Source organism: Aquila chrysaetos, chromosome 24 (assembly GCF_900496995.4).
Source record: "Aquila chrysaetos chrysaetos chromosome 24, bAquChr1.4, whole genome shotgun sequence".
NCBI classification, from domain to species: Eukaryota; Metazoa; Chordata; class Aves; order Accipitriformes; family Accipitridae; genus Aquila; species Aquila chrysaetos.
In genome coordinates this window covers 5,776,482-5,786,912 of record NC_044027.1, presented here as the reverse complement: position 1 = coordinate 5,786,912, position 10,431 = coordinate 5,776,482, and the positions used below count along the sequence as shown (strand labels likewise).

General features: G+C 52.3%; 2 protein-coding genes across 2 annotated transcripts; one reads left to right on the top strand and one right to left on the bottom strand.

Annotated features, from left to right (window-relative positions):
- Positions 1-584: 584 nt before the first annotated feature.
- On the bottom strand, positions 585-2,430 carry LAMTOR5 (late endosomal/lysosomal adaptor, MAPK and MTOR activator 5). The gene is made up of 4 exons (XM_030001193.2): positions 2,327-2,430; positions 2,091-2,152; positions 1,466-1,583; positions 585-953 (listed from the first exon to the last, which is right to left on the bottom strand). Exons 1-4 carry the CDS (start codon positions 2,359-2,361, stop codon positions 893-895), a joined length of 276 nt encoding a protein of 91 aa, XP_029857053.1. The 5' UTR covers positions 2,362-2,430; the 3' UTR covers positions 585-892.
- A 2,708-nt stretch (positions 2,431-5,138) lies between these two features.
- On the top strand, positions 5,139-9,185 carry PROK1 (prokineticin 1). Its single transcript, XM_030000624.2, has 3 exons — positions 5,139-5,280; positions 7,381-7,506; positions 8,292-9,185. The coding sequence occupies exons 1-3, from the start codon at positions 5,209-5,211 to the stop codon at positions 8,409-8,411; spliced, it is 318 nt and encodes a 105-aa protein (XP_029856484.1). The 5' UTR covers positions 5,139-5,208; the 3' UTR covers positions 8,412-9,185.
- Positions 9,186-10,431: the final 1,246 nt, after the last annotated feature.

The following is a 10,431-nucleotide window of genomic DNA, read 5'->3' as shown; positions in this document are numbered from 1 at the left end:
GCTTGAATGTCATTTTCATCTCTGATCCAGCCCAATTTTTTTAGCTGATGCTCTGCTGTGAAGGTTCCCTTCCACTTTATGCACGAGGACAGCTGCAGGCCAGCTCCTTGTCACTCCCTTACACACAGGAAGCATTTGAGTGTAGCAGTTTTTCAAGGGGAAAAACCTTTTCACAGAGTGTGGGGGAAACAACTATTTCAAATGCTCGAATCTGTAAGAGGGCAAGAGGCCTGGATTTGTGACCATGTTGTCAACATCCACTAATAGTTCACACAGGGACCAGGCAGGCAGGGCCAGCACATGTAGGTTTGAACTTCAATCCAAGGCACAGTAAGCAAGTAAATCTCGCACAGAACCATTTAACTAGAGGAGGCTAAACATTTCCTGGGAGCAAATCCTTGGAAAGTGTTTGTATCTTTTCAACTGGAGGAGCCTCCATTAATTCAAGCCTTTGTGCACTATTCCTCTTCTCTAGAGAAATGCTAATAAAGAAGGGACTGGGAGAAGTTAACTCACTTGGCTTTGGAAATGAGGCAAAGCAATGGGCACAGTTTTCACAGCTGGAGCAGAAAGAAGCAAAGGAGTATTTTTGCAGGTCATTTATTGATTTCTCCAACAAATAAGGCCACACACACACATACACCTTGTAGTATCTGATCATTACATGAGCTTGGTGAGTGACCCACATTTCATCCTCAGCAGCACAAGTGCTAAAATGTGAGTTGGAGACCCTGATAGCTGCACAGGAGCTGTTAAGCGGAGAGGGAGAGCCTTCAGCCCAGGTTTGGTACTACAAGCACGTTCTGCGCTGGAGCAGCAGAGGAGAGTGGTTGTCCAGTGAGGAGGAGCTGGGCCGGAGGTGGGAGTGGGGCGCTGCGCAGGTTCCCAAGGGTCAGGATGCCAGCTTGTGAACTGCTACAGTGATACTGTCGTGCTTCTGGATCATGATATTCCTAGAACAAGAAAAGTCCTGAGGCAGTTGAGAAGCCAGCTGTGACGAGGAGCTGACATGGGTGGGAAACTAGACACGGGTATCATCCAGCGGCTGCAGCAAACCCCAGCTCTGCACTAGACCTGTCGGTCACTGCATGTCTTCTGCCCGCTCCCATGAAGTGTGCTGGAGAAGTCTTTGCCTACCATACTGACAGGCTACAGCACGGGCTTCATTATCTGTGGGGATCCCAAGTGTAGAAGTACAGAGCTGCAGTAACCCCCACCCCCTAAAAGGTTTCCTACTGCTTTTACAGTTCCTGCTTCCTGAGGTCCCATTAATCTAATGAATTCCCATGCCTATGGCAGTGACTACCTTCCCCCTGTGGCTTCAGAGATGGGGCTTCCTCCATATCTGCCAGTTTAGCTCAAGATAAGGAGAGCTGCTCTAGGGATCTGACTCTGGAGAGGGCGCCGGGGCTGGGGGGAAAAGGCAAACAGGGGGAAAAGTGGCACTCCTGGGCTGGAGACTCACCCACTGTCTGACTCCAAGCACACGACAGGCGTATCGGTTGGGTCGGAGGTGAGCTTGGCTGCCTGCTGGGCGAGGACAGAGATGACACCGGCGTGCTCATCTGAGAGGGTTCCTCGGCCTGCAAGAGGTGGAAGACATTAGCTAAAGCCACGCATGCCACGACAGCACTTTGCATGAAGGAGCTTTCCCCCCGGGGGCTAAGGGGGGCTGCTCCTGCCCGGGCCCATCTGCCTCCCCTGTGGGTTGATGCAATATCTCCCCCCATTATTGCTCTCAAACCAGCAAAAAGCCTGGATTTAAGTGGCAGGAAGAGCTGGCTCCAGTTTCCTCCCCTGTGTGTGGGAAGCTGAGTACCGTGGTGGTGCTGCCAGGCCCTTGGGGACACCCAAAGAGGGGGGAGGCTACAATAGGGCAGGGCCTGGTGGCCTCAAAGTGGAAGGGGGCGGGGGCCCAAGCAGAACAAGGCCTGGAACGCCCCAAACGGGGAGGGCTCCAGTGGGGCTGGGCCCGGTGCCCCCAGGAGTCCTTAGAGAGACCGGGCAGGGCCCGGTGCCCCCCGACCCGGGGTCTCCGGTGGGGCGGGCCCCGGTACCACCCCCGCCCCCGGCGGTGCTCGGTTACTTACAGCCCAGGTTGAGCCCCTGCGAGTCGGTGCAGAGAACCCCCACCACGGCCGGGCTCTTCATGCTGCGGGGGGAGACAACGGCGGTCAGGGCCGGGAAGACCCCGCACCCCCCCCCGCCGGGCCTCGGGCCGGCCTAGGCCCAAGTCCCTCCTCACCCCCCCACCCGGCGGCCCCGGTGGGGCACAGCCAGCCCTTCCCCTGTCCCCCGTGTGTCCCCCCTCCGCCCCGGCCCGTACGTGTCCTCCAGGTGCTGCTCCAGCGTCCCCTCCATACCGCCGGGCCCCGCGCCCCCCCCCAGCCCTTACTTCCGCCCTCCCCGGCCGCTCCTGGCAGCGGCGTCACCCACGTGACGCGCGCAGACGGCGGCTCCACAGGGTCAAAAGGCCTCGCTGCGCGAAGGCGCCCGCCCGGCCTCCCGCGGGGTGAGCAGCGGGGACACCCCAAATTGCTGCCATCGCCCGGGACCCTCCCGGGGCTCCCTGCAATGAAACAGCCGCTGCGGGCTCACATATCCGCCATGCCCTAATTTGGGGGCGTTAGCTGCAAATCCAGCCCCCGCACCCCTTTGCCCCCCAGCGCAGCCCTCCTTGGGCAGAGCGGGTGGCGCAGTTGCGGTTCTTGGGTTTTCGGGTTCTTTCTCCACCTTTTTCTCCACCTTTATACTCCTGAGCGTGGTTTATTTGTGTTTCCCTCCCTCCGCGCAGCACCGCTTGGGATTTGCATGGCAAAATGAAATTCAGGTGGTGATTTAATGGCGATGCCCCTGCGCACCCTCCCCGGCCAGAGCATCCTCTCCCAGCTGGACCACGGCGGGGGATGCAGGTTGGGGGATGCGGGGACACAAGGATACGGGCTGGAGCCCAATATTTGCAGCAAGAAGGGCCAAACTGGACTGGTGCATACAGTGCCGAGGGGGTCAGGACCCCCATCCCCTTCCCGTGGGGCAGAGAGGTGTTAAAAGTGATGCTCAGCCTGGCTTTCCTGCAAAGAGCCCCCCCAAAACTGAGCCCTGCTGCCAGCGGAGAGTAGGAGGTAATTTATGGTGGGTGCATCGCAAAGCTCGGCGACGCTAATAAGGTGCCGGCTGAAGCCGTTCCCGGCTGCGCCTGGCGATAGATCTTGGCTTGTCAGGTCAGAAAATTAAAATGTTATTGATGGGGGAAGTGAAGTGCAGCAGGATTTTTTTATTTTTTATTTTATTTTTCTTTCTCCTTGGTCAAGCTGGGAGCTGTCTCGGGCAGCACAGAGAGCCCTGGTCCCACCTGCCCAGGGTCTTTCCGCTGCATCCCACCCTGCTGGGATGGCTTGGACTTAGAGTGCCTTTTTTTTTTTTTTCTTTTTTTTTCCCCACCCCTAGGAAGGAACACAGGACAGAAATACAAATATGCCCTACGGAGGCCAGGGGCTGCATCTTCCCCATCCCATCAGCACCTTCGCAAGGAAATCTCCCCAAAACAACCACTCCTGAGCCTTTCCTGGCTGCAGGATTTCTAGAAGGAGGGACTTTTGGGAGAGTTGGGATTAATTAATTCAAGCCCAGGTGGAGGAGACTTTAGCGAAGCAGCAGAACAGCTGCCACATCAAAAGAAGTGCTGGTCTCTGGGCAGGGAAATGCCGGGGCTATTTTTAACTGATTAAATAGATGATTTAGCACCAGACTGATACTCTACAAAAGAAATTCAACAGAAAAGCCCGATTGAACTGCATAGCTCCGATCAAACCCTTAGTTCAAATGCCAGCCCACCAACTCAGGCCATGTTTCCACCCTGGGGCTGAGCCCCCCGGCTGTTCCAGTCCCTAATTTGCCCCCATGGATCAGGTCTGGCAGGGAGCAGCTCCAAAATCAGGCTCGGGGATGTTTATTCCTCAGTGGGAAAAGCCAGAAAGGACTAAATTCATAATGCTGGTGTGGAGCTCTGATGCTATGGGGATGGTACCTAGCAATCCAGGGCTGGAAAAATCCACCTCGCTGGGTCAGAATCGCAAACCCAGCTATATTTGGGGGGAAAAAAAGGAGTTTTATTTCCTGCCCTTGTTGTGCAAAGGGTCTTAGCCACGGTCTCTGCTTGCATGGCCCCGGCCAGCACGACTGCAGGTACTGGGAGCTTGGTCCAGGGAGTCCCAGCCGAATCCAGGCTGGATTGTGGGAGCCCAGGACCATGCATTGGCCATGGAAGGTTATTTACATGTTAATTATTTTTATTTTTTTTATTGCTGGACTCCCAAAAGGGCTGCATGGGACGAGACGGTGGGTGACGAATGGCCCCAGCTCCGTGGGGACATTGCATCGCGGAGGCTGCAGAGATTTCTTGCTCCTCTCTCACCTGATGGATGTGACCGTCGGGGCTGGTGAGTGTTTTCCTCAAGGCCCCCCATCCCTGAGTGCGTTGAGATGTTGTCCCTTGCATCCTCCTAGGATGTACAAATTAAAAAAAGAAGCCGACAATTCCAGCTTTTCCTGCTTTTTTAACCACTTTAGCAATCCCTGGTCTTATTCCCTCGTGCTCCCAGGAGATGCACTAAATGCAATTTGAGGTATGGGGGATATACTTCAAACCATAAATCAACATAGTTACACATTCTATTCAGATTCAAACACACCCTCATTACTGAAAAAGATATTATTCCCTCTCTGCCGCCTTTTATTCTCACAAATAAATGCAGCCGAGTCTCTACAGGATATTTATCACAGAGCCACATTATTACACATTGTCCTCTTACGAGCCAAGAAGTAGCAGGCTAACTTTATTCTTGTGTTTTCTTTTAGCTAAATAATCACAAATTCTTAATTCAATTCTTAAGTACACCTGTCAGGGATAAATATGGATATAGAGGTGTACTTGGAAAATCCAGCTGTGTTAGCTTAGCTGAAAAATAACCCTGGGATGTGGTTGCGGGTGGGAGAGGTGGGTTTTTTTTTTTCCCTTCCTCGGTGGTTTATTAATATTTCTTTTATACCATTAGAGATTCAGGTCTCATCTGCTTATTCTGAGATCATCAGGGGACAAAAAAAAAAAAAGCCCACGGTGGCGGAGCTGGAAGGGGTTATATAGGGTGGGAGACGCGGGGCTGCTGCAGACCTCATTGGCAAAGGGGAGACGGCTCCTGCCCCAGCACCATGGGCCGGCTCCTGCAAACCCTCTGCTTGCTCCTGCTCATCACCTCCTGCCCCTGCGCCGTCATCACCGGGGTAAGTGCCAGTCCCATCCCCAACCTAGGAGACTTTTATTATTATTATTATCATTATTATTATTATTATTATTATTATTATTATTATTATTATTTTGGGAAATAAGGCAGGAATCGGTGCCTTTTGCTGTTTGCTTTGGGGGGGGGTTTCCAATTTATTAGTCATTTTTCCGACCCGTGGATGCTGTTCCCACAGCCAGCCCCAGCCCAGCCCACGTGAGTGTAAAGTCACGCCGGTGAGCTGCTCTTTCTGCTTCTCTTCTCAGCACCGTGTCAGACCTGGCACGCAGGGATATGGGGGGTTTTAGGAAGTTTTCCAGCAGGGAAAAAATAATATATCTTTATGAGCATCCTCCAGAGCATGTTCCCAATTGGGACAAGGGCTCGAGCACCCCAGATTGTCTTTCTCCCTCCCAAATTAAGAGAAATTATTAAAAGAGGGGGGAAAATGTGGGGATGGAAAGGAGATGTATGATGCTTACCCTGCTGTTAATGGGCTTTTGGGGCTTAGCATGTCCAAGAGCTTGGTGCTGAGCCGGACCGAGGGTGATGCTAAAAGCAAGAGGAGCAATGAGTTTGGGGGACAGAATCCAGGCTTTTGTGGTGCTTCAGGAGTCAAGATGCTGGTTTCAGGAAAGCCGGGTTTGGCTGACCCCCCCCCCCCTTTTCCCCCGGCAACGACAAATCTTCTGTTTAAAACCAAGACAAAGTGTTTGCATCCCGGGTGCCTCTCTGCCTCCTGGCTTTTCCCAGCCAATGGGAATTTTGTAGTTGGCTTCGTCTGGCTCTTGGCTTCTCTTTTCCCAGACACCCCTTACAGTCAGACCTATTTCTTTCAAGACTCTGATTTTTTTGGCTGGATCTCCCCTACCCTTACATACATCAGGGAGGGAGCCACCTCCATCCAGTGCCAAATAGACCCAGCAACTCTTGAAATTATTCCCGGGGCTTAAACGACTCATTTTGAATAACCAGAGAAAAGAGATTGGGTGTACAGCTCCCTGGTTGCCTGCAGCCCCCATCTGCCGCCCCAGAGTTTGCAGGAGAGGGTCCATCATTGCTGAGATCTGATTTTTAACAGTATTTGGGTCTTACAAGGTGCTTTGGATGCTTGAGAAGAATCAGGTTCCCTTCACGAAAGGGAAGACTCTGCAAAATCCCCTTATTGCCCCCCTGCGAGAGAGCTGCACCCCAAAATTATGCTCTATCTGTTGCCCTCATGGTTTTTTTTCTCCAGTTGCAATTTCGACACCTCTTCATCTGTACAAGCGATGGGCTTGTGGCTGGGAGCTCCTGGGAGAGAGGTGCCCCAAGGAGGGGGGATCCCAGGGGGGTTTGGGGTGAGCTCCAGCAGTGCTTCTTGTGCTGCCAACCTGACGCCAGGAAAATGGATCAGAGAAGGGATCAGGGGTGCAATGAGCTGCTCTAGTGATGGCCAACACAGCCTGGGGGGCAAAACGGGACCCGCTTGGTGCTCCAGGTGCCCCGTCCAGCTCTTCTCAACATCCGCAGGGGCTTCCAGGTGTGGTGGTGAGCTGGCACAGCATCTGCATCCAGGCCTCCGTTTCCCCATCCCGGTGGGGAGAGGTGACAGTTTTCCATTTTACATCTGCCTTGGGTGGGAGCGGCTGAGTTGTTGGCATTACTCTGCTCCCTTCTAATTAAAAAAAGCACTGGGCATTTGCATTATTTAGTAGGTTTTACGGGCTCAGACGGGTGATGCATGTGCATGCCGGAGGATCTGGACAGTGAGTTTATCCCCTGATGCTGCTGCTCTGACTTGGCGCCGATGCTGCTTTTAAGTTGGGCAGCTGCAAACTTTTCCTCTGTCCCTCCCATCACTGCGTGCGCGAGAGATTTCCCCCTTCATCCTGCAAACCCCAGCACCCGCAATCCAACCCGTGCCCTGCCCCAAAACCTCCCCAGCTTAACCCAAAACGGGAAAGCTAGGACCAGCAAGCCCCTCTCCCTTAAATCCCCATTCAGGGGTTACACCCAGCAGCTCGGCGTGGGCTGATTTCTCCACTGGGCCCCTCCAGAAGAGGGGTAGCGATGCTTTCCCACGCCGATCCCACCAACCCACCATCATCCCTCTCCCCAGGCCTGCGAACGGGACCCGCAGTGTGGCACCGGGACCTGCTGCGCCGTCAGCCTTTGGCTGCGGGGGCTGCGGATGTGCACCCCCCTGGGGCAGGAGGGGGACGAGTGCCACCCCTTCAGTCACAAGGTACCGGCGTGGGGATGCCCAGTGGGGCTGGGAGGGGGGACAAGGACCGGGCAAAGGGCACCCAGCTCCTCGCGTGGGAGAAAAGTTCCATTAAAGCCCTGAGATGGAGAAGGGGGTCAGCATCTGGGGGGGGGGGGGGGCTGGGGTAGTTTTGGGATAAGGCTCCAGGCAGCATCGTGGTTATCCCTGAGCTGGCACGGTGCAGCTGGTTTCAGCCTCTAAAGTATTTTGAGCAACGCCCTGCCTGTCCGAGCCACCCTAAATCCATGGGTTGCCCCATGGGTGCTGCGGACCTTGACTCAGAGCTGGGACCGAGCCGCCTGGCCCATTCATTTAAAGAAAAGCGCACGCCACGCTGCTCTAAATTGAGTCATAAATGCTCTGCCAAGCGAGGAGAAGCCGAGTTAATGCCGCAGAGCAGCCCCAGCGCCGTGATTTCTGTCCGATAAGAAACCCCAGCGCACTGGGATTAGCCCAAAGCGCAACGCTGCTGCAATCCCTCCTCCGTGAGGATTTAGCAGCAGCATCCCGGCCTCGGGGGGAGCATCCCACTCCGCACTCCTATATTGATTTCACATGGTGGGGGCAAGATTTAATGATGCTGCGCCTTCTGCTCGCACGAGGAAGGAGCGAAGGGCTTCAGAGGGATCAAAAATTAATTTCAGGCATATCCCCATTAAACCTCTGAGCAGAGCCAGAGATTTTCGCAGGCTTTGATCCCATTTGATAATTTTTTGGTTGTGGCAAAGCCCTGACACCCTCGTCTCTCCCATATTTCTCCGCAGGTCCCTTTCTTTGGGAAGCGCCAGCACCACACCTGCCCCTGTTTACCCAACTTCATATGCTCCAGGTTCCTCGATGGCCGCTACCGCTGCTCCATCGACTTCAAGAATATTGATTTTTAGGGTGATGCTCCTGCCTCTCCATCTGTGAGCCACCAGCACCCATTTCTTGCCATCGCCCACGGCCATTGGTTGCCCACATAGCGCCAGGCAACCTTAAAAGTGCTTTTCCGAGGTAGACAGTGTTGTTATAAGCTATATGTTATATGGGGAAACTGAGGCACAGTCAGGCCAAGCTGCTCTGACATGTGGCTGAGCGAAGGTCTGCCCCAGCCCAGAGCAGGACCCGGCTCCAGCATCCTCTGCAGAGGAGTGGATCGAAGGATAGTGTGTGTGTGAAATCTCTGTGGCCTCAAAAATCACTTTCACAAGACATTGTCTGCATGTAATGGATGCTGTCAGCTAGCTTTCACCTCCCTCCTTTATTTTATACAGTAAAAATCAAGGGTGATGCAATTTGGGAAGAGTGAAAGTAGATGCCGAGCACCCAGCAGCCAAGAGCTTCCTCCCGTGGTTTTTATCCTGGCGCATGATAAAATTTGGGACGTGAAGCTGAGCAGCATCATTTCATCTGCCAAAGCGTCTGCAAGGCTGAGCCCAGTGGCAAAGGTGGTGGTGGAGACCAGACTTTAACTATTTTTACACTTTTCAGTCATGCACTAGGAAAGACAAAAATCAGAGGGGCAGAAACTTCCTTTTGCAGGGAATTTTAGCATTTTCCCTGCAATTCCTACTGGATAAACCATTTCTGTAATGATAATTCCCGTTGTGATATTGCCCGATCATGTATTATCAGCCTATTTTTTTCCTGGAAGCAGCTCTTCAAGCTGGTGATGGATGGTCTAATCTAGCCAGCAATTAAAAGAAATCAATATCAAGTAGCTGTGGGGAATTAAGGAATGGGTTTCCCCAAAGTTCAAGCAATGCAATGTGTTTGGCAGAGGCTGAAGCAGGGCTGGCTGGAGCCGCGTCGTGCCAGAGGTGGGTCTTTGGGATGTAGGAAAATGTTTTCCAGCATCGGCATCTGCCGGAGGTTCAGGCACTGTGTGAGGTTTGGGAGCCTCTCTTTATGTCAGTTGAATTTGAGAGGAGAATGGGATATTAAAGTTAATTAAATGCACTAAAAGTTCCCTCAGACATGTGCTTTCAGTTCCCCTCTTAAAAACCTATTGTGGAAAAATCATGTATCACTTGAGTTTCTCTCCTGCTTCCTACAGCAGCTCCCAGCAATAATAAATAAAGAGAAATAAAGAAAAGAAATAAAAAAAGAATATTCAGCATTTACAGCAAAAATAATAACCCCGATTGGTTTCCTTTCAAGCAGAAGCAAGGCAAAGCTTATTTTGGGGGTTTGAATGCATGCGTGTGCGGAGCTGCTCCTGGAAAGCCCTTGGGCTTCGGCACCGGGAGCCGTGGCACTCTCCTGGGCTCCGGGCCCTCCCCGTTTGGTGGGGTTTTGTGGGTTTTGGAGGATTTTGGTACTATAGCAGCAACTGTTTCTACTTCTAAAGACCCCAATGGGCACCAGCTTTAAGGCTGTGGCAGACGCTGTGTTATCTTGGAGAGTAAAATAATTCAGATTTGGCATTTGATGTTTCCCCGCACTTGTTTCTCCCCCAACAAAATATTGTACATTTGGTGAAAATAAAACACTGCAATGACCAGGTTGATTTTATTTAGGTTTTTTTTTTTTTACACATCAGAAGTTTTGCTTTTTATTTACAAAAGAACAGTCCTGCAGTGGGGATGCTGCATCTGCCCAGGCAGGTGAATTGATGATACCCATCGCTTGGCACTGGGGACCATGGCAGAAGGGCTCGGGGGACACCATGGGTTGCCATATAGAAAGGAGTCCCATACCAATACAGAGAGGGGAAAAAGGAAAAAAGTGCAATGTTTCATAACAGTGTTACAAAATATATAATTTCATGGTTTGGGTTTCTTTATTAAGCTGCCTGGCTTTATTAGCTGCTTCTGGCTTTCCCACAAGCTTGGAAATGTGCAGAAAGGGCTGGGATTTTTTTATTTTTTTACTTAATTTTTAGACATCTCCCAGTGGAAAATATTGCAGATTATTTTCTCC

Bases quoted from the DNA above. Each gene is read 5' to 3' on its own strand.
- LAMTOR5 (XM_030001193.2), bottom strand. From the start codon at position 2,361: ATGGAGGGGACGCTGGAGCAGCACCTGGAGGACAC. The intron at 2,153-2,326 runs GTACGGGCCGGG...CTCCCCCCGCAG, and splicing joins GAGCAGCACCTGGAGGACAC to CATGAAGAGCCCGGCCGTGG. The intron at 1,584-2,090 runs GTAAGTAACCGA...CACCTCTTGCAG, and splicing joins GCAGGGGCTCAACCTGGGCT to GCCGAGGAACCCTCTCAGAT.
- PROK1 (XM_030000624.2), top strand. From the start codon at position 5,209: ATGGGCCGGCTCCTGCAAACCCTCTGCTTGCTCCTGCTCATCACCTCC. The intron at 5,281-7,380 runs GTAAGTGCCAGT...CCCTCTCCCCAG, and splicing joins CCTGCGCCGTCATCACCGGG to GCCTGCGAACGGGACCCGCA. The intron at 7,507-8,291 runs GTACCGGCGTGG...ATTTCTCCGCAG, and splicing joins GCCACCCCTTCAGTCACAAG to GTCCCTTTCTTTGGGAAGCG.